This window comes from Tinamus guttatus, unplaced genomic scaffold, assembly GCF_059628265.1.
Source record: "Tinamus guttatus ecotype Peru unplaced genomic scaffold, ASM5962826v1 Tinamus_guttatus_pri_ptg000423l, whole genome shotgun sequence".
Classification (NCBI taxonomy): Eukaryota; Metazoa; Chordata; class Aves; order Tinamiformes; family Tinamidae; genus Tinamus; species Tinamus guttatus.
The window spans coordinates 1,749,025-1,772,770 of NW_028288957.1; the positions used below are offsets into that span (position 1 = coordinate 1,749,025).

Below are 23,746 nucleotides of genomic sequence, written 5' to 3' on the forward strand. Positions count from 1 at the left end.
TACCTTAACTATTTTTTAGAAAACAAACAGGTTTACTAAAATAGCTAGAAAGATTCTAAATACGATATTGCTGTGGCTCAAGTAGACTTAGATCAGTGTGACTTTACTGCATCTTTTTTAAAACCATTGTGTATGAAGAGAAAATAAGACTTTGGACTTCCCCAGTCTGAATACACAGAATACACAGAAAAGTAAGCACCACAAGGATTTAGTACTCCTTGGATTGAAACAGTGGGCAAAGAGATTTGCTGGTATTTTATATTAAAGCATGTTTTGGTTAAATCTCGAGATTCAGTATTCTGAAGTTTTCCACATGCGCTATTTTGTCTTCTGGTGTGATATTATTATGAGAGATTACCGTTACTTAGCGTCTGCTTTGAAAGACGGTAAAGGAAAGGGCTCTTACTTCAAGAAAGTTTTAGTAAGAATAAAATGGTTACAACTTAAAGAGGAGTAAGGAACCACACTGAAAACTAAAGTACCATTCCCCTTTGCCTCTTAAGGGCCTGAAATGCCAACCATCGCAAACAGGATCACCACAGAAATGAGTCTGAATATTTGCAAGCTGTGTGCTTAATTTACAAGGTTCATGTTGGATCGCATCACCTGAAGCAAAATTATTCAGCATGTCCAGATTACAAAGTTTGAAAATGTTTCTTATTCGTTTATCCTATTGAGTCAGGAAATTAAGAAATTGAAATATTAAATTAAGGGATGCTAAGAAATTACTGAAGCAATTTATAAGACTGAACATCGCCGAAGAAAAGTTTTATTCTATTAGGCTTTAACTGAAATCAGTGCTGAAATCATTGGCAGTAAAAATACTTTAAGAAGATCTGGGAAAAAAATGCAGTGTGTAAAATTTCCAGAGTTCTTCAATTTTATATTCAAGCAATACAAAAATAAGATATTTTACTCATAGGTGATGTGATTTGAAACAGCTGGTTTATCACATTATCAAATACTTCTGAATCCTGCAAAGCATTCTGACTAGGTACCACATTCAAAACAGAAATTCTACACATTTTCACTGAATCTGCTGGCCATTTTCATTCTAAAGTCTAAATATACAATTTGCAATGAATTCTAGGCAATGAATTCTTCATTTCTGGAGTTTTTAATTTGCATACATATTGATTTGATTAACATTTCTCATGGTTCTTGCTCTGTCCTGCATATGTTGACTTACATATTTCATGACAATATCCAATATTAAACTGAATAAATAATTTTTAAACAAGAACTAGGGTAATATTAAGACAACAACAACATTTCAGGAACAGTGACAAACAGCTAACCATTTTACTGTCTTTAAAGGAGCATGCTCCCATCTTGCTATGAACAGACGGGCATACAGTCCACTGAAGATGAAGTTAATTTACCAATTAAGTTATGATTAGATTTTGCAACTGTCTGCACGGAGCATTTTAGAAGCTAGATACATAAATCTATACCACAGGATTAGACACCTCCATAGGAGGCAGGTCTCTCAGTGGCTAGTTAATACAGCAGTCTGAAAGAGATCTCAAGACCCTGATTGCACAAATCTGTGGGAGAAAAATACTGTTCTTTCAGATTGCCCATGTTTAAGGCACTCATTCCTGGAGGCATTTGCCTGAGAAAGCACATGGTGCTAGAAAGAGCATTTGCTGATCGTGACCCCCGGTAGGTTCAAAATTGTAAAGTCATCTGAACAAATGTTAGAGTGGAGGAACGCCAGGTCCTTTTGGCTTTTGCAGATTTTGACCTGACTTTTCAGTGAGTCACCTGTTATATCTGTGATTTCAAAAAAGCCTATAGAGTTTATTTACAAAACTTCTCTCTCCAAGGCAGCCCTCCAGAAAGAGGATGCTGTCAAGCTAAGACCCACTGCAAAAGGCACCCACTTGCTTGTAACTGGAGAACGGGGACCCTTCTAGCTCCCTAATATGACACGAACAAGAGAGCAGAGCCAGCTCTGCAGCCGCTCAAAGGCCTTTTAAGGTTTGAGCCCAAACAGCTTGTGTGAAAGAAGCCAAGAGGGACGCCTGCAAGGATGCCCACAGCATGGATACATGGCACAGATGAAGGGAGAGGACTCTGGAATGCTAGACTTCCTGTATGGCATTTACACAAATGTGGCCACACTGCACTTTGATAGGTCTTTCTCACCACTTTTTTTTTATCCCTATTTTCCATTTGCAGAGGAAAAATGGCAGAAGATCAGTCACACATAAGCATTCAGATGTCCGACTCCAGCACAAACGGTAACCCAGGCGGACAGCAGCCCCCTCCAGACTCAGCCAGCAAAGGAGGGAGCACATTAACTTTCCACAACATCTGCTACCACGTGAAGATGAAGAACGGCTTCCTGTGTTGTAGAAAAACAGTTGATAAGGAGGTTTTGAGAGATATCAAGTAGGTATTTATACTTCTCTTTAGAGTATACATGTTTTGTTTCTGTTCTTGACAAGTAAGACTACTGAAGTCAGTGAGCCACTCAGAACAACGTACAGAATTTGGTCAATTTTTAGAAAAAATATATACATATGGTTGCTGCAAATTAGCTGCCAGCTCCCTGATAGGCTCTTCTGGTGTGCACTGAAGGTTTCTGATGAGGTCCCCTGTGGTTGGTCCATAAAATGGCACTGAAGAGCACTAGGTGCTACAGTGAAAAATATACACAAATAAACGCGCTTCCTAAAGATCTGCAAAATCAAACTGACTGATGCTTTTTCTTGGCTAAAGAATATTATTGTACAGATCCTGTGAAACTTCTTACACGTGAATCAAGTTCAGAAAAAGTATTAAGGCCAGCTTCTTTAAATGCAGTCCATAGTATATTCTGCCTATAGTGAGCTGCTAAGAGAATAAAATTTTCCAATTGACTGTTTCACATCTAGAGATACTTTGGGGAAAAAGCCTGCACACAGGGCATCAGTCAGATTTACTACTTGCAAAAGGAATAGGATACAGCAGTTGGTTCTTCAAATAATCTTATCTAGGCTACCAGACGTAGCAGTAAGAGAAGATAGATAAATAAATAAATAAACTTTGTCTTACAGTGGCATTATGAGACCAGGACTGAACGCAATTTTGGGACCCACTGGCAGTGGGAAGTCTTCGTAAGTATTCTCTTTGCTCTGCAGACAAATTACGCCAAACAGGAGATGAACCTGTTCATATTCAGCAGGAATGAACAGGACCTTCAGGGCAAGAATGTGGTTTCACTTATATCTGTGCAAATCTTATTGATTTCTGCAAAATACATTCAAAAAGCAACTAACCTAAATGGCAAATGAGTTGTTTTGTTTTTAATAAATGGTGTTCTGATACGCTGACTTTATACATTGCTCTAGGTAAATCAGAAAGTGTGTGTTACTAAAAGAGTCCTGGAGTCACAGTCATTACTTCTTAACTGAGTTAGCAAAGGTTATGGAGCAAATACTCATAAAAAAAAGTTCATTAGTGACCTCGTCACAGGAAAAGCTTCAGACAGAATCAGTGCTTTACTGGATACTTAAAGCTGCATTTGCGAAAGGAACTTTACTCTTTCATGTCTAATAGCTGAGCTTATGCTGTGTCCATAAGGCATTAATGGCATCCCTCTCCTTTTCTCGGGATTTTTAACATGTAATGGTTGTATGTAGCTCCTTATTTCATGGACTGGGTTTGGTGTTCAGGGCCCTCAACTCTTACTGCCTAATTTTAGAAACTGATTGACTTTTCTTCTAGTCTACTTGATATTTTGGCTGCAAGAAAAGATCCTGATGGGCTTTCAGGAGACATTTTGATAAATGGAGCTCCTCAGCCTGCCAACTTTAAATGCACCTCTGGATACGTAGTACAGGTATGTAATTTGATGTCTTCATGGTTTTTATTATCCCTTGATAACTGCAGTTGTAGGAGATAACAACTACTGTCGTAGCATTACAAGTAACTTGCCTTTATCAAAGAACCAAGGCCTGTGCATCTCTACATACACCTACCTTCATAAGGAAAGAGATTCCCTTTTGTATTTGCACCTCTATCCTTACTATCCTACAATAAACTGGAGGGGACCCTATGGATCCCTCTTAGAGGGATCCCCTCTTAAGAGGGGATCCTATGGGCCCCTCTTAGCAAAACCATCTCCCTATTCTTCACCTGTGGGACCAGGGGTCGGCTATCAACGTGCACGGAGTATTTTCCAGGCGTGACGCTTTCTCGTCACATACAGCTCGTGTCAGCTTGCCTGGGCATCATGCCACTCACTCTTGCTCTGGAAAATCTTTTTCTTTTCAAAAAAGAAGGGAGGGGATAGAGGAGAGAGAAGCGTGAAGGATAAAAGAAGGGAAACAACATCCTTCTCAGTGGATGAACACCAAGTATCTCCTTTTTGCTTTGGAAGGACGACGTGGTGATGGGAACGTTGACTGTAAGAGAAAATTTGAAGTTCTCGGCAGCACTCCGCTTGCCAAAGTCAGTGAAGGAACAGGAGAAGAACGAGCGAGTTAACCGGATCATCAAGGAGCTGGGCTTGAGCAAAGTGGCAGATTCCAAGGTAACAGCATGTGAACCTGCTGCTTAGCATGTGAACAAACAGTAAATGGTGCATGTAAATGGCTCAATGTGGCATGTATATAATGCAGAATTAAAGAGACTTTCAGTAGTTCAGGGATACATAAAACCTATATCACTGTCTATCCTTATGGACTCTGCTGTTAGCTCCATCACTACATTTTACATTTAGGACTACTTTAGAAAGTCACCCGTGGTTGGAAAAAGGAGAACAACTCAGGTGATATTAATGCTAAGGAGTGACCTCTACACGTGACAGCGCCAACTGAGACTAACACCTCTAAGTGAATCTGAGAGTGGGGTCAGAATCTCTCAGAACTCTTCCTGTTGGTAGGATGCTGCTCACTGAAGTAGTTTTACATCAGATCAAATGGCACAAGTTTCTTGTTCTATGTCAGGTTGGTACCCAGTTCACCCGTGGCGTGTCTGGAGGAGAGAGGAAGAGGACAAATATTGGGATGGAGCTTATTACAGATCCTCCTATCTTGTTTTTGGATGAGCCAACTACCGGCCTCGATGCCAGTACCGCTAACGCTGTCCTGCTGCTCCTCAAAAGGTGTTTGCCTCCGAATCAGCTTCCTATTTTCACCATTCAACTCTGCTAAATTTCAGTGGCATTTTACTTAAATTACTGTTAGACTGAAAAAACACAGACCAATGAGCCAAGACTGCACAGGCAGTAGAAAAAAAGGCTTTATGAATCACTCACCTCAAAGCAGTTACTCACATTATTACACCTAGTGTCTTGCTGGAAGCAGAAGCACACCAGGACTGTAAGTGATAGCTGGGTTCTTGGTTACCTCCATTATTGTAGGTGGCTAAAAAGAGATTAAAATGCCTCTTGTACAGCCTGGTAAGGAGATGGATTCTAATACTGAGGGTAGTTAACACACAACTAGCTTTTCCCTCCATCACAAAATCTCAGGACTCTTTGGCATAACAAGTACAAACACTCTCTACTTGCAAGTTTTCTATCATTTTGCATTTCTTACAATCGAAGAGGGCTTAAATACCTCCCTCTCCGTGTCTGCCTTCTCTGCGTTTTCCAAGTTTTTGAATACAACCTTTTTCAAATTCCAACAAGATTCACAGCTAGAGTAAGCTTTCATGCAGACATTAAATATACAACTTAAATATTTGCTCTGCTTTTTTTTTTCTTTCTCCCTTCCCTCCATCTTACACTAGCCTGTGCAACATAAGGCTTAATTGAACTTGTAAATTCTCCACTAAACTCTGAAAGGATTTGCAAAGCTGACCTCTCTGTTATTCTTCACTTCTACATCCAGGATGGCCAAACAAGGAAGAACAATCATCTTTTCCATTCACCAGCCTCGATACTCCATATTCCGACTGTTTGATAACCTTACCCTGTTGGCAGCAGGGAGGATGCTGTATCACGGGCCAGCTCAGAATGCCATGGAGTACTTCAGATCCCTTGGTAAGTTTTCATGGGTAACACGGGTCACAGCAGTGACAAGAGAAAAGATGATGTTTGGTATGCAGTAATTTGAAACTGTGCCTACAGCACCTGATCAGAATTGAATATAGTGTTAGCAAAGCTGAGATTTTAACAAGCTAAGTCAATGCCATCGCTGCAGGGTACGAGTGCGAGGCGTACAACAACCCTGCTGATTTCTTTCTGGACGTCATTAATGGCGACTCAACTGCTCTGGCAATGAGCGAGACGGATAAAGCTAATGCAGGTATGAATCACCGCGAGGATGTAATTCTCACAACACGTGTTTTGCCAGAACATATCCAGTGCAACACAGGTATCCCCTACAGGTATCCCACACACCAAGTGGCTGTGTTGTATGTATGTGCATTAAACAGTTATCTGTATGCATGCAAGTAGTATCTAGTGCTGAGCCATGAAAAGTAAGTTACTGTTTGTACCATCTGCTTTACAAAAAAAAAAAAGTTATTTTAGGGATAAAATAAAATAAAATAAACCCTCCACCCTAAATCCTTGTTTTTTGTATATGGAAAAGTTATGGTAATCTGAAATTATTGCTGAATTTACATACATCATTACTACATAAAATATTCCTAAATATGCGGTAATAGTTTGTTCACATAATGAGCTGAGTAATTAATTATCGCTATCTCTTCATGAACTGATCCATATATTTTTCTATCATGGTCAGATTACTGGATGTTAAAGATTATTTTACTGACTTGAGTAAAGAACACTAGGGAATTTAAGGAACTGTTGTATTTTGACTCCTTTCATCCTTATTGCAAATCAACTAAACGCCAATGTAAGCACAAATGATACATCAGGACAATGATTTTGGTTAGAGACAAAATATGACTTAGCTGTGCTTTCTGTATTTTACATAAGGAAATGGCTCATCTACTATGAAATTAAGCCAGCTGTCTGCCAGTTTTAATTGTAATCGGCACACAAGTGTTTACCAGTTCAGCCTGTTGTGAAGCCACTGTCTATGGGCAGGTTGCACATACAAAGAATTTCTCTCTTGCTTTTTGCTCTTACTTATATAGTCTTTTGAATCACATGTTATGAGAGTGTAATGAACCACTTGAACTAAAGATGCATTATAATTCTTTTTATACATTAGTAACTCTGATGTAGCTCTTTCAGCATAACCCTTCAAGAATATTCCTGTGGACTCAGTGAAGTCAAACATTTATCTTTTCAGCAGACAACTCTGAAGAACGCATAGATTGTGGTAAATCTTTGGCAGAGAAGTTAGCAGAACAATACTCCAACTCCACCTACTACCAAGAAACAAAAGCGACACTAGAGAGTATTTCTTTGGGAAATCAGAAGAAAACCAAAGCAATTTTCAGGCAAATTACCTATGCCAATTCCTTCTGTCATCAGCTGAAATGGGTGACCAGGCGCGCATTTAAAAACCTGATTGGACACCCTGAAGCCTCCATAGCTCAGGTAACACGGTTTAGTCCATCAGTTTGTGATACACGGTGAGTTTACTCCACTCCTGTACCAGACAAGCCACTTGGGACAGTTTTGCCTCTTGGTATTTTAACTAAAACTAACATTTGAACTAAGAGAGTTAGAAACTATCCTCGATGGTCCCAGTCGAGCAGCACGATAACGGCTCTGTGATTTTTTACCACTTAGCTATATCAGGAGCCAAGGTCTTTTTCAGTGGTAGATTCTGCTCCTGTGTTCCTTCCTCCCCACTCACAAGCAGGAGATGATCATGCAAGAACTTGTACACGTTTGCCGAGGAACATCCTCCAGACTATCATTTCATTGTGCAGGCTTTGCAATGTGGCCTCAAAACTTTCCTGCGAAGGAAAGTTAACAGACTACACTTGCCCGTTTAACCTTCAGTACCCAATTAAGTGTGGCACTCGGCTCAAGTACATAGATATTTTCACAGTCTTGCAATGTGCCTGTTGTTTCTTCCCTTGGCTGTTCATAACGATTATGATATGTCTGGAAAATAGATGTCACACAAAACACCGCAGGTTCTACCCTATTTGCTAAGAAGATAAGCAGGTTATAAATGTTTGGCGCTGTTACTGCTGCTTTCTCAGAAAAATCAACAAAATGATTGTGACTTTCTTTAAAGTTTCATGTTGCCTTCAAAAATAAAGAAGGCCTGCCTGGCTTCTAAAGAATCACTAATCCCTACGAATCCCTGATTCATGGGCCAAATTCTGTTGTCTTAACAGCAGCAAAACTCCCACTGGAATTTTGAGCAACTCTGGGGAAGGCAACAAAAAGATAAGTGGTATAAATTTTCCACGTCGAGATTTATGTAGTAAATGAACAAAATGGTCCGCATGGAGAGGAAATGAGTGCAGAATCCCTCAAGTTCAAAGGCTTTGTGTAGATGTGTCTATATATTGGTATTATGGAGATCCATAATAATTGCTTTGTAAAAGCTTGACCTTGTGACAAGAATTATATTCTCAAGGATCTTACAATCCCCCAAGGTTAACGGTCCTGACTTTTTTCTCACAATCTTTTCTATCTGCTCGCCCTAATTACGGAGGGATTTTACAGGCATTCTTGAAGTGGCGCACAGTTCATTAAGCCTCGTTTGTTAATCTGCTCCAAATTGGTCTTGATAGGATCCTTGCTTTCCACTACAATTGGCTTAGGGGCGGAATTACCCCTGACACTTGGTCTTTTCGGCAAGATCTTAGTGATTTAGTACCATGGATCAAGTGGTTCGTGGTGTTAAGACTCGGGCTTAAACCTGACAGAACTGCCTGATACCATTGATTTTCTGAGGTTTTTGTCATTCATGCTTAGCCTTAGAAATTTGTGATGTACAGATTGCAGTCATTTAAATTATAAGCTCCAAGCTGCTGACATTTTTGCTATTTCAACTGTGATAGAGGCTGCAGCTATCAGTACACCTATTTTTTCATTCAGGTATCCTGGCTCATATTAAACACAATCCCATGGATACCACTTGCAATAGCATCCAGCACTCAGCATGATGACATGTGAAGATAACCCTTCACCACGCACTCAGGAAAGCTTGCTCTCATTTTTAGGTGCCAAGCTCAAAGTAGCATTTAGGCGGGTTCATAGTGAAACCCACAGCAAGAACTGCACTGAAGTTTCCCTCCTTTCTGAATTTCCTTCTGGTACCTTGCCTACGCTTGCTGCAGAACTTGCTGGCTGCTGCCATGGGCAAGAATCCTGAATATATTTCCTGTTAATCTGTACTCACCATATGAATATTTCAAAATAATTATTGAAGCTCTGAAATGTAAAAGCAATGAAGATGACTTTTTTTTTTCTTTTTTTTTTTAATTTAGCTCTGTATTGCAGTTTTCCTGGGACTTGTCATAGGTGCCATTTTCTTTGGAGTAAAAGATGACTACACTGGTATACAAAACAGGTTAGCCAGTTTAGGTACTTGATATCTAAAGATTTGATGAAATGTTCTCATTATGGTGATAAGACACTGAAAAAAATGCGAAAGCCAAGAAGAAACCATTAAGCTCTTTATCACTACCCCTTTAAAGCAAACGCCTCTCTTCAAATTAGGAAATATGGTCCAGCCAATTTAATGGTGAATATTTCATTGTACCTATTGGAACTTCTCTGCGGAGTTGAGATACCAGGATCCAGCCCTGACCTCTTATGTTTTAATTCAGACAAGCAGTCAAAGTGAAGTGAGCTGTGCTACATGTGTAGGATGGTATTTTTCAGTGCCCGTCAGATCACTAAAAATGTTGAACAGCACAAATCATACTCAAAATGCTTACTTCAGCATTGCATCATTTTCACTTAGTTTCTGCAAGTCTCCCCCAAGATAAAAAGATTAAAGATAAACATATATAAACCTGACTACTTAAACTTGGGTAGCTAAAGCTTTGATCTTGCAACTGCTTCTACAGTGGCCAAAAGGTAGTAAGCCCAAAGGTGTGTATAAAGCTGGAGTTTTAAGTGCTTCTGTACTAAATATGCTTTTGATGCCTTTTGAGTTCATAGCCTTACAAATGGGTTTGCAGCTAAGAAAGCTCCAGGTTCTCAAAGTTAAAACACTACGTAGTATTTAGTTAAAAATGAGCCAATTTTAAATTGGATATGGTTGGTTCAGTCAATAAATGCCATATTGTAAAAGCTACTGATTAAATCACATTTTTAATTCAGGTTACTGTTTTGGTTTTTGTAGAGTTGGTGCACTGTTCTTTCTGACCACCGACCAGTGTTTCACCAGCATTTCAGCTATTGAACTCTTCATTGTGGAAAAAAAGATATTTATGTAAGTAAAACATCCAAAAGGGTGAACATTATCCACTGTTAGATTTAATCTGGATGCTTGTCTTCTTCCTGCTGCATTTAAGTATGCCTAATGCAGAGCTTTCAAATTCTTTCATTGGTACTGCTCACTGCAAATGTATTATTTCAGCCTCTTAGTGGATTGTTTGCATATCCACTCAAAAATGGTATCTATGACTGAGAGTAGCTCAGAGCTTTGACTTATTAACATATATAGGAAAAAAAACCCTGAAAACACAATTAAGTATTGATTAGTAACTTTGCGACTTGACACTGAAGTTAGTTAATAGTGTCTAAATTGATTCTTTAAAGTGGTACAGATTACACTATATAGAAAACTAATTTAATAAATTAACTCTATTTTGATTATAAAAAAATTTACTGAAAATCATGTGCATGGCTATGTTCATTTGCACCTAAAAATACTACCGTATTATAGTATTTCAATGAATATTTCCATTACATCCTAGGCATAAAGGACCTCTCTATTTTTTCAAATTTAAGCTGGCTTGGTGACAGTAATTTTACTGATTTTTTTTAATGATTAAATTTGTAATATGCTGCATATATCTGTGTTCCAGACATGAATATATCAGTGGGTACTACAGAATATCTGTATATTTCCTCTCAAAGCTGATGGCTGATTTAATACCCATAAGGACATTACCAAGTATCATCTTCACCTGTATAACTTATTTCATGCTAGGTAAGTATTGTCTTCTTAAGTGCCATTAACCTTCCCCCATAAGAACAGTACTGAAATAAATCAAATCCCCAATGCGCTCACACATGTACAAATATGTGTGTGTATGTTTGTGTGCACGAATGGGATATATACATATATATATATATATATATATATATATGTATTTTCTCCACACTCCCTGATCAGTGTGGCAGTGGTTATTGTGCTTGCTGGGTGGGAGTCTCAGTTGCTTTTAACATATTATCCAAATCACAGAATAGATGCACTTTTGAAGTATGGGGGACAACTATAATTTCTCTTGGAACGAGTGTTCCAAGTCTCTCGGCACTCAGGGGTCTCGATGGCATAGCCTACGTTGCCCAAATGAACATGTATGCAGGATGCACCATTTATTTTTGGTTATGGTACAGTTTTTGCCAGGTCATACTGAAAACCTCCTTTTTTTCTCATCTTTAAGGTTTGAAACCAAAAGTAGAAGCCTTCTTTATAATGATGTTTACCCTTATGATGGTGTCCTATACAGCCACTTCTATGGCACTAGCCATTGCAACAGGACATAGCACGGTCTCTTTGGCAAACCTACTGATGACCATTACATTTGTTTTTATGATGGTGAGTAGCATTTTTTTTGCATTTTTTCTAATCAGAAATCCTAGCAGTTACAGAGTTCAGCTCCAATCTGAGGTCTGACTTCTGCCCAAAAGACCGTGGTGTTGAGTATGTTATACTCTGATTTGTTCCCCCAAAGAACTTGAACCTGGGTTTGCAGGCCTAGGTGTGATTGGGAAGGAGAATGACTTCTGTGCTGCGTTCTCAGTGAGTGGCAAACCTGAGAACTCCCCTTGAGCTTTACCAAAACCAAATTTGGGTAGCTGAGAATATGACCATGCTCCTGCATTCTGAGACCGTTACTTTACCCGTTCTCTTCAGACACAGACAACATCCTTAGCACTTAAGGGAGAGACTAACACAAGAGTTAGAGACTAATACATGTAACAGCATATATCTTTTTTTAATCTACCTCTTCTTACCTTGTTTTCACTGCCGCTAGCTTTTCTCTGGGTTGCTGGTGAATCTAACAAGCATCATGTCCTGGCTGTCCTGGCTCAAATATTTTAGCATTCCTCAATATGGAATGACAGTAAGTGCTCTATTTTCCTGTGTACTGAGTTGAAAAAGATTTGTTAGAAAGGAAAGTCTTCACTTACTTACATTAAACAAAAGTTTAGTGGATTAATGAGAAGGATAATTTAATTAGATATAGCAACCTTCAAATTTAGTGACATAGTTTGAAAGGAAAAAAAAGGCTTCTCATGAGTTAGCATCCACTGCTGATTAAAAAGCTAATTTCTGTAACATAAAAACAATTCATATGAGGGAGTCATGCCAAGGTAAATAACTAGTGTCTTCTTCTGCCCACCAAAACAAAAGTTGATAAAAATGCCTCAGAATAAGGAACAGTACCATCATACAAAAAAAGTGGTTTGTTTTCTTTGCCATCAATTGCACAAAAGCATATCACCTTACAATTTTTCTTGTATTTTTTGATAGTTCAAGTTATGATGATGTCTCATAGAACAATTTGGGCTTGAATGTTCCTGTATAGCATAATCTAATCTATTATAATCTAATCTACTGCTAAAGCATAAAGACACTCATGCATTGTGTGGACTGCATATATTCTCCTCTTAGAAGAAAATGAGCAATGCTTCTGCGTTAAAAAATGTGGATTTGTCCAAGATAATAAGTAGTAATGCCATCACATTTTTAGGATATATTTGGTTGGTATTATCTCATTTTATTGATTTATGATTCCTTTCCTACTAACGTCTGTTGCCACTGTTTATTTTATTTTAAAAGGCTTTACAAATTAATGAATTGACTGGTCTGAACTTTTGCAACAGCAGTAGCACCACAAATGTGAGTGCTAATTGTCCACAGATGAGCCAGACGTAAGTACTTTGGTCTATTAAAATGAATCCCTTCACAAATGACCTACCAAACCTTTGAGTATTAGTCTGTGAAATATTCACTGATCACCAGCAAATTCTGTTAAAAGTTTTTATATTTTAAAATAGTATTTTACTGGATCTTTGCATTCTGTCTGCAAAGAGCAGGTTACATAGTTATTATCAATTATTATTATTCATAACAATTTAGAAATATTTTTATTACATATTTCACATTTTTAACTGTTTTCTGAAACCTCCCCTGTTCGCCGCGGCAATCACAAAGCCTTGTAAAATTAATTTCAACTCACACTACAGCTTCTAGGGAACTTCCTAACTACCTAAAATGAATCACCTTTATAAATCTGTTTGCATTGCTCTGCAGGTGGTGTACAGGAGAGGAGTATTTGAAAAATCAAGGCATTGATGCAAGTACTTGGGGTCTGTGGCAGAATCATCTGGCTCTGGCATGCATGACAGTAATATTCCTTATAATTTCATACGTGAAATTACACTTGATGAAGAAGTTTTCGTAAAAACAGACCTAATAATGTAATTCACAGTGTTCGATAAACTGACTTATTTTGAGAGACTTTCCTTTGTACTTTTGTTTCTGATTTCATAATTCAAAATGTATGACTCTAGTATAGCATTAAATGCTTAGTACTAAGGTACTTTGCTGAAATATCCAGCATTCCTCAATTGGCTTGACTGCTATAAAAAGTGTACTACACTCTTGATTTCTTCAAGACTAATCATCATAGTCTTTCTGCATATTCTAGTTACAGATTTAAGAACCAAAACTGACACTTGATGGCTTAGCCTGGGAAAAAATGGTCCCATAATTTTATTAGCACCTACATTTACTAACAAGTGATTCATCCCAAGTAGGAGGAGATCAGCAGTGACACGGACAGTGCTGAGACCCCTAGACCTGCACCTAGGCAGTACAGAGCAGCACTGGCACAAGGAGGCATCAACAGGACCCAGTGGTGGCGTTCCTCCTCTCTGCCCTTCTGCTCTCTACTGTTGTCCTGCTCAGATGTCCATACAAGTCCATTTCAAGGACTCCAGTAATCTGGAGATCATCAAACAGCTAGTAGTTAGCCCCAAACCTAAATTATCTACAATGTGAAAATGCATAATAAAAGGTGCCTCTCAAGCGTTAGGTCTTCTTCCTACCTTTCTTCAGGAAGCTAGAGGTTTCCATGTTTGGATAGACTCCTACATTACTAAAGATGATAGACTACCTGCAAGAATAACTAGTATTGACAAGTCACAAACAAACCACAGCTCCTGTCCTGCAGTTGGCAGTGACAGAGATGTCCTCTGTTTCCCAGGTCCCGTCTTTTTTCTATTCAGGGAACTATAACTACTTTTAGGTGTGTTTGACTGATGTCACCAAGTTTTTCTTGCCAAGACAGAGTACTGGAAATACTGCCTGTTAAATAAAAGTCGCGTTGCACTTTTTTTCATCTGCCAATTTGTATAATCCATTGTATTTGTTCTTTCTTGAAGTTTTCACTTATTCTGAGTAATTGCAACTAATCTTTTTTTTTTTCTGGATGCTCTGTTATTGCCGCTATAGGGCATTATTGTTTTTTAAAGCTGACTGACCTTATATACAGATTTAATTGAGATGGTGTTATTTATAACAATTTATTCATTACAATAACTCTTTCATGATAGCCTAAATTTTCCCCTCTGAAGCTGAGATTAGCTGTCAATGAGTTACATCCCTCTTCACTTGTAACCCTTCACATATACCTTTGCACTTTTAGTATTTATCTAGCTGCCCTATTCAAGTCACAGCTCTATTTCCTGTATTAAAATTAGCTGGATTTTAAAGACGTGTTACTCCGTGACCTTCTCGGCAATTGCTGTATTCTAAAGCAAGTACTTAAGGGGGAATATTGCAGACCATCTGGCTGTTATTCACAAACTCAAAATACCATGCCACAAGAATATGGCTATAGTGCACGTTCAACGAGCCTCATGCCAAGTGCCAGAGAGACCTTCCTTAACAGTGTGTTGCTTTTCTTACCGTGCTGGACGCCTGCACATATTCCACCCCTTCTGGGTGCTGCTACTGCACCACGAAGACGAATCCTCTGCCATTTTTAATACCCCAAGCTCCGGCGATTGAGGCATGAGAGCAGGACAAAGCACAGCATCTGCACAACAGACGCGGTAAAGCCCCAACGGCGCAGCGAGCAGCACACCATGTGCTGAGAGACCTCCGCACTTTGTCACCGAGTCCCCTTACGCTTAGCAACTCACTTGGCTCTCCCTGGCTTACTGACTGCAGCAAAACGGTTTCTGGGGCACTTTGAGATTTAGTAAGTAACCAGCGACCCTCTCAGAGACCCTTCGTGGGGTCCCTGCCCTCCCGCGGCGCGAGGGGAGCCCTAAACGACAAACAGAAACGCGGCGCCACACGAGCACATTCCCACCCCGCCCGGCGGCCGTTAGCCAGGAGCGCCGTTAGCGCCGTTAGCGCCGCACGCACCGCCCACGGCCCCGGCAGCCAATCAACTGCCGCACTGCTCCCCGCGCCCCGCCCCCGACCGCCGCGTCGCCCGCCCTACCGCGACGGCCGTTGGCGGGGCGGGGCCAACAGAGGCGTCCGCAGGTGCCGGCGCTGTGAGGCGCGCGCAGGTGGAAACACCCCCCGCTGTTTTTAATCCATGTTTAATCATCATTCCCCAGATTTTCCTCCCTCCCATTCCCGAGTGAGTCTGCTAATTCATACCCTAATGTGCTGCATGTTAACAATCTTCTGCAGCGACACAGAAGCAGCTGTGCAGGTGTTGAGCTGCTGGAACCCAGCACAAGCACCTATGCCGCAAGTAAGACTATCTGGAAGCCATGGTGACTTCTCCCAAAATGTGCTACAGAATCAAAGTGAAGCGTGGCATTTTATGTTGATACAGGAGTTCTGATACAGATGAAAAAAACTGAGGCGCAATACCTTTTTGTGTAGCCTTGTCACAACCATACACCAACATTCTGCACAGTTCAAAAAAGCACTGGATGAACTAACACTGAAACACAAACACATAGCTAGAGCCTTGGGAAGTCACACAGATACAACAGCAAAGCCTCACTTAGATCTGTAATTTGCCTTTTTTACTAGTTATATGCATTTACAGTCTCTTGCCTTGAAAGGACAGGACACCATGCACAGGGCCCGACTTACAGCAAAGACTTATTTGTTGCTGTACATAGTCCCCAGCTTGAACTAAGGTTCACCAATTCCCATCTGCCCTGGTGGTAACTTAGGTCATGAAAGAATAAATTCAGGCAAGTAGGTACTTGGGATGGGAAGGAGAGCCGTGAGATGAGTGCCTAAACCAAGCACAAAATACTAAAAAGAAGGAAGCAAGGAATAGTTAAGAGTAGTTAATGGTCCTAGAGTTGGACCTATCAATAACCTCTTTGAAATAAGCACTCAACTCCAATACTAGGGACTATACCCTCCCTTTTGCACAGCTGGGATCCAAACCTGGTTATCGCCACTTTCCAGATGAATTCTTTTAATGTCAGGCTTTGGGGGATAAAAAAAAAAAAGAAATCCAGCATCATCCTGTTTTTCTGGACCATACTCCTTTAAGTCTTGCAAGACTGACCCTTGAAAATCTCACAGGTCAGATCTGAGACAGTCACCAAGAGCTTGACATGCTGCAAGGTCACTTGGCTCTCTCCAAGCTCAGCATCAGGGAAGGAGCCCAACTTGTTCTGGGTAGCGTCAGTCGCACTGGCAGTGCAAACCCTTCTTGTGGCAACACACATAGAGCTCCTAGCAGCACAGAGAGCACTCACCCTCTCAGCTGAATCCAAAAGAAGCACTGCTAGCATAATTTCAGATATCCATCAGGCACTTCCCAAGCATTGCTGAATTCGATTTTTTTCCTATGCTCCCAGTAACTGTGGCTGCAAGATTTCATAGCAAAAAAAAAAAAAAAAATCATAGCATGTATAACTGATCACATATTTGTGAATCTGAAGACTGGTTTAAAAATTCTAAATTTAAGGCCAACATATAAGATTTCAAAAAACCAATGACTGTCAAGTTTATGTACAGATATACAAGGTACATGTTCTTAGGTACAGTTCTACAGGTTTAAGTACAAATGTATAGGTGCTCTTATGAAGAAAAGTCTGAAGGGATTTTTAGGAAAAAAAATAACAAACATGAAACTTAAGGATTGCATACAGGAAGAGAATAACATAAAATATAGCCCTGAAATTGCAAAAATCCTTGAAAACTTGAGGAAATAATTGCTAGCCCATTTGTATTGCTGTAGTTATTTGAATACAGTAGGTTTTCATGAAATAGGTTATGACTCTGATAATTTGAATATCAGTATACCTGAATCTCCAATTACAATTATTTTCTGTTCATTTTTAATCAAATTTTGATAAAATAACTTAAGGTCCTGCAAAATACAAATTTATTGTTCTTATTAATTATCAGGAAATGGTTGCCTTAATTACAAAACCATACAGCCAGACATTCTCGACTAAAAACGAGAATCAAATAAAATCATAACTTTGTATTGCTCAAGCATTTTACTAGTTCTTGAAATATTCTGATTTTACTGTACACCAAAATGAAGAGACTTTCAAATTAACTAAATATACAAATAATGAATCTTGGTTATGTTTTACAGTGTGATTTTGAGAGCAGTTCTTAATGCAATCACGTGACAAATCTTCGAAAATGTTCAAGCAAGTGATTTGTTCTACATCCACTGTTTTTACTGTATGAAGACATCGCAGTAAGCAGCATATGACTAGAAGATTTTGTTAGGGATAGATTTAAGAACTCAAAGCATTCTAACTTGTTCCTATTCAAACCTGGAATCTGAGATAAACACAGTCACTCTTTATGGTACTTTCTGTGCTTAGATGAGGTGTTCTGCTGTTCAGTAGCATGATTGGTGGAGTAGAAATAGTACTTGTGATACCCATTTGAGGCTTTTGCCACATGAGACATAGAACAGATCAGCAAAATGAAAATCAAGTTTCTCAACATGACAGTTCCAGTTGTACTTCCTGGCTGAGCAAGTTTGAATTTAGAGAGAGTTGTTATTTATATATTTAACAGAGAGACTTTTATTTTATAAACTAGATTAACACCCCAATATATTTATCCTTTCTAAATTACTCCTCAAGATTCTTTTCAAAATGATTTTCTTTCTTTTTAGGTGCCTGGATATTTTGGCTGGAAGGGAAGATTCATATGGGCCCTGTGACAGACAGACCTCCCAAACCTGCCAGCTTTAAATGCATCTCTGCATATATGGGACAGATAAATACAGCCTTTGTTATTTAAATTCTATTCTAATGGACACATTCCAAAATAAAATTGAGACATTCCATGTGGATCCACGTTGAGATGTCCAAGACGAATTTTACTGTGATAAAACCCCTGTATGTTGGTTTCTATATTAACATGGATATGTTAATGATTGATATTAATTCCTGTCAGAAATTGCTGATCTATGGGAAGCCAATATGACTTCAGATTCTTGGCAACAATGAAATAAAAGGCACATCAAATAAAGGAGTTTCTTTAATTCTTCATGACCAAGAAAAACTTAAATTAGTTAATCTACCCTATGCGGACTTGCTACATGACTGACCTGGGAAGTTAATATAAATTAAAATGCAAGTCTGCAATTACAATGTAACACTTCACATTTTTTATTATGAAAAGGAAAATAAAGCGGATAAGAATGATGTTGTGATGAGGACACTTACAGCAAGAGTCAATTTAAAATACTCAGCAGCACTTTATTTAGAAAACTCTATGCTTACAGAGGAGAAAAAAATAACAATTATCATCTTGGAACAAGTTTGAAAGAGGCAGGTTCCAAGGTAATGATGTGACAAGACAGGTAACCTGCAAAAGCTCAATTACAATGAAGGTATAGGTGTAGACCTCAAACATCTGAGCGCAGTAACTCTTATTAGCATATATGAGACTCGAGGAAAAATCTTTAGAAGTGTTTCCACTTTGAAATATGACCTCAGAGTCAAATTGAGTGCATTCACTTGGTAATTTATATCTTTATTTTTCACTCCAGAGACTCAACAGAGAAACATACTGCAGTGCAGACTTGACTATCGAACAGTGACCTCTTCTCTTTTTATCCAGCCTTCTACGTACCTTGATAAAAAGCAGGTAAGACTCCAAGATTGCTTAAAGCTGATCATTTCCAAGACAGCACATTCTTTGGGAAGGTTCTGTGCAGTCCACCCAAACTGACAGAGGTTGCCAATGCCAAGCTTTCCACATTCAAAATAAAAGTGGAAATTCCAGGCCTGCTTGTGGAGGAGAGATGAGAATTCTTTCTTTCTTCATTCCCGTGGAGGGGCACACAGAGGTCAACTGTATCACTCAATGCAAACAAGGAGATAAAAATTTGTGTAAGTAATTGAATTTAGAGGTGACTAAAAACTCAAACTGAGAGCTTAAAAAAGACACAGCAATTATAAGCAGAAAGGAAACGAGCGTGGAATCCTTTCAGTTAAATGGCTTTGTATATTTGTGTGTTTCTGTATGTTGATATTATGGAGATCCGTAATAATTGCTTTGTAAAAGCTTGACCTTGTGACAAGAATTATATTCTCAAGGATCTTACAATCCCCCAAGGTTAACAGTCCTGACTTTTTTCTCACAATCTTTTCTATCTGCTCGCCCTCATTACAGAGGGATTTTACAGGCATTCTTGAAGTGGCGCACAGTTCATTAAGCCTCGTTTGTTAATCTGCTCCAAATTGGTCTTGATAGGATCCTTGCTTTCCACTACAATTGGCTTAGGGGTGGAATTATCCCTGACGCTTGGTCCTTTCGGCAAGATCTTAGTGATTTAGTACCATGGATCAAGTGGTTCGTGGTGTTAAGACTCGGGCATCGCTCGGGCTTAAACCTGACAGAACTGCCCGATACCACTGATTTTCTGAGATTTTTGTCATTCGTACTTAGCCTTAAAGATTTGTGATGTACCCAATTTAATCATTCTGATTAAATCACTAACTCCACTGGAAATGTGTTTGTGTGTATGGAAATTCTCATTTTTGTTTGCTTACATTTAACAATAATTGACTATATCAGGAATCTGGGAAACTTATTGTCTAACCAACTTTAAAACAATTAATAATCAACTGCAATACGGAGGTTGCTACTAATCAAAGAAATACTTTAATTTCAACACACTACTTTGAAGAAACTTTATGATTACAATATTTTTACAAACTACTCATTTCAATATATAAAAAAGCAATATTACAGTTCCCTGTAAGGTACACCTCACTGGATTTAATGTATCATTTTATAACTTTAATAGAATGTATTTCTTACTTATTTAGCTTTTTTGTTTGTTTTTTTTTTTTTTTAAAGGAATTCTCCTTTTATCCTATCTAGATTTGTCTCACTACTAGATATCAAAAAAATGGAAAAGATTTCTGAACATAACACAAATCCATCTCCCTCCCCAGATTCCTCCCCCTCTTGCTGCTTGCTGGGTATTAACTGATACACACCTAGTTAATTAGCTAAAAACCTTGCCATATTGGTTAGAAACAAAGCACATCTTTTCAGGAAACTGAATTCAGCATCACTGAACATGGGAAGAAAAGGCAATTTCTTACTGAGAAAACTACATGATTCCTTCGCTGCTTTCTTTGGGGCAGTCCAAAATGGAACTTCAATCATCAGGCTCTTACAGGCGACTTGCTCCTTAGCTGAAACAAAAAGGGGAGAAGCATCAGAAATTTTAGGCAAATTATCTCTCCTTGAGCTTCTAAAAACATGCCTAAATCAAGCCCACGTCAGCAGTGGCCTCTGGTGGCTAATGATTTCAGTGGTGTAGAAGGTTGTCTGTACAGTGCCCTGGTGTTTTCTTTTTCCTTGATCTCCAGGCTTGTCTCATCTTTCAACATACAACCACGTGTAATTCTGGGAATGGTGAACTCAGTATTCCAGGTGTAACTGTTTTTTTTTTTTTTCCTCGTTTGAATATTCCTAACACTAATTTGGGGGAGAAAGAGAAGAAAAGATTAGTGTGGCATTAAGGTGGACACAACTCTAAAAGCTTCTTCGGGAAATTTCAAAACAGTATAACTATGTGCTTACCAGCAGAAGAAACTCCTAATTTCGAGTTTAAACACTGCTGAAAGGAGCTTTTTGACATCTTCTCCTGGAGAAACACTTGGGGAATCTGAGGTTAAAGAGGGATTTCTCTATCTCCAATTGCTAAAGTTTTTGCTTGCACTGAACATTCCGCATAGGAGGGGAACCAACCTTTCCTCCCAGCACTGCCCAAATGACACAATCATTTTGCAGATTTTTTTTGCATAGGACTAAATTCTTTATTCTCCTTTCTTTTTTTCTTGTTTCAGATGTACTGACAAAGAATATGCAAGACATGCAAAGCGACTGCCTGGGCAATGTGGAAGAATAATGTGACTCATTTCCATGACACTCATTTTCCTTAAAATTGCCCATCTCAAACTGCGCTTCTTGAAGAAATCTTCCTAAGTCAACATCATTCAGATACCCACAGTATTAAATAAAACAAGAAAAAAAAAGCTTCCCACTACAAAATAAATTGTTAAAGCACTAGAGCTGCATTAGAGAAGACTCTTATTATCTCCCCAATTCACTGGTTGAGAAAACACAGTGAGGCCCCCCTAGACCTTTTCTCTTTGAACAGCGAAGCAGTAGCTCAGCCAGTCCTCTCTGCTCCTTCCCTTTTTGCATTATTATTTGCTTTTAGAGGAAGGTAAACTAAGATGGGAAGTACACATCTAAATAAAATGTGAGATTCTTAGTATTTTATGTTAAATAACTCAACTGCATTGCAAGATGTTGGTTTATACATTATGTAAAATGTTTATTAAGAAGTAAAGTGCTCGGTTTTACAGACCAATAAATTCTTGATCATTGTAGAAGACCTGCATAATAAACAGCTTCCTAAGAAGACCAAAGACTTTACATTCTTTCCTATACAGATAATCTTACCTTAATAATAAGTGACAAGAGATATTAGAAAATCCAGAAAAAAAAACCATAATAAAAAATATTCAAAACATTTGTCAAACTGCCATGCACTTACTGCAAGGCCCTTTGTCAGCACACACGGGTACCCCATGAAAACTTAATAGCACTTCAAGATGAAGTTTGTTATCAAGTAACGACACGTTACAGAAATACACCTGAACAGAGCTATACAAGCAAACAGTTTGGTTTTCATAATACACACATACTACAAAAGAAAAAGCAGCACTCTGATTGAGTTTACATGCCAAAAGATACATTTTTAAAGGAAATGCATTTTAAAACATAGTGCTAGATTTTGTTTTTTTCCAAGGCAGTCCTGCCTCACCAACAAATAACTGCTACAGCATTTGCTCTCCCAGTTCCAGCTGCCATAAACACCAGCAGCAGTTTTCCCACATGCTTGAGAAGCCACAGGCACAAAACACAGTTTCTTAGTGGCATTTCAGTTGAGTGCTAGAAAGCTCAGGCTGGCTTATCTGAACAAAGCTCCTGATCTTAACTACATGGTCTATTTAAATATTATGCTGGCATCTAGACTATTGCTGACCCTATAAGCCCAACATCCATTACATGCTACACGAGTATAATTTGTTAACAGGCATCAAAGTGTAAATTGTGACTCATGGTACCTACCAATATCTGGGATATGAATGCTAAGACAAGATTTTGTAAATTCATTTTGGCTATATTTGCTATTTTCCTGGCACACCAGGGGGCCCTGCATAGACCTAGTAATCTTCTATGTTTAAATCAGAAATGCTAGTTTAACAAAGCCAAGCTTTAGCCAAAGAGGCTTCTGGAGCCCCAAAATTTCTGTCAAGGCAGAAGACAGCTTAGTCTGAGTGCCTCTCATTTCACACACACCCCTAACTATTGCGTTGCTGGCTGCTCTGTGGTAGCAATGGGCCATTTTGTAAAAGTCTTTGAATTTTATCCTAATGCAGGATAGAGAAAAGAGGGAGGAGGGGGAAGAAAAACCTTTCCAAGAATCAGGGTTTGTTTTCTTGTTTGTCTCTGTTCTTGATCCACAGCCTACTAAGAGTCCAGTGTCCGCATCACACTTTCTTCTGCTCCATCTGGCGTTTAGAAGGTTTCTGAAAATTTGGGTCTTGCTAACTAGGAAAAAGCATTATGAAATCTATTCAATTTTATCAATTTCAAGAGCTCTAATTAGAAGGAAAGTATTCTGAGTTACCCTAGACACAGGCAATGCTGTTGTAAGACCATGGGCAACGTTGCCCAAGTAACCCCACCACAAGAGTAAGGCATGTTAACCTCTGGAAACAATTGCTGTGCTGAGCTAAGAGCACCAGTAGAAAATACTACTGCTAATACTAAACATGGGCAATTCTCTCTGTGTTTTCTACTAACAGCTAAAGTGTGTATTTGATGATGTAGCTTTCAATTTTTCTTTAAACCACTGACAAATATTTAACACAAGACTGCTATCTTCAAAGAAAAACACAATTGAGAACCTATCCCCCAAGCCAATCTGCCACTATCAAAACACGCTGCTACACTGAACTATAAACACTATGTCTTGATGCTTTCTGTAAAAATTATATGTGTTTTCAGGCTTACATCTCCCTACAAACACAAAAGATCTTCTGCAGTCTCAGAAAACACAGCACGTGAAATACTAAAACAAAATATCAGTGGTTACACTAAAAACACCTTGCCAAAGTGAATCAGTGTTGCACCCCAGGAAAAAAAGCATACGTAGAAATATATCTAATAATGTC

General features: G+C 38.8%; 1 protein-coding gene across 1 annotated transcript; it reads left to right on the plus strand.

Moving 5' to 3' along the window:
• Positions 1–2,191: 2,191 nt before the first annotated feature.
• ABCG2 (ATP binding cassette subfamily G member 2 (JR blood group)) lies at positions 2,192–13,564 on the plus strand. Its single transcript, XM_088531617.1, has 15 exons — positions 2,192–2,397; positions 3,045–3,104; positions 3,715–3,829; positions 4,370–4,522; positions 4,938–5,095; positions 5,826–5,977; positions 6,138–6,242; positions 7,203–7,453; positions 9,310–9,392; positions 10,173–10,262; positions 10,861–10,985; positions 11,443–11,597; positions 12,037–12,126; positions 12,846–12,937; positions 13,320–13,564. The coding sequence occupies exons 1-15, from the start codon at positions 2,192–2,194 to the stop codon at positions 13,468–13,470; spliced, it is 1,986 nt and encodes a 661-aa protein (XP_088387743.1). The 3' UTR covers positions 13,471–13,564.
• Positions 13,565–23,746: the final 10,182 nt, after the last annotated feature.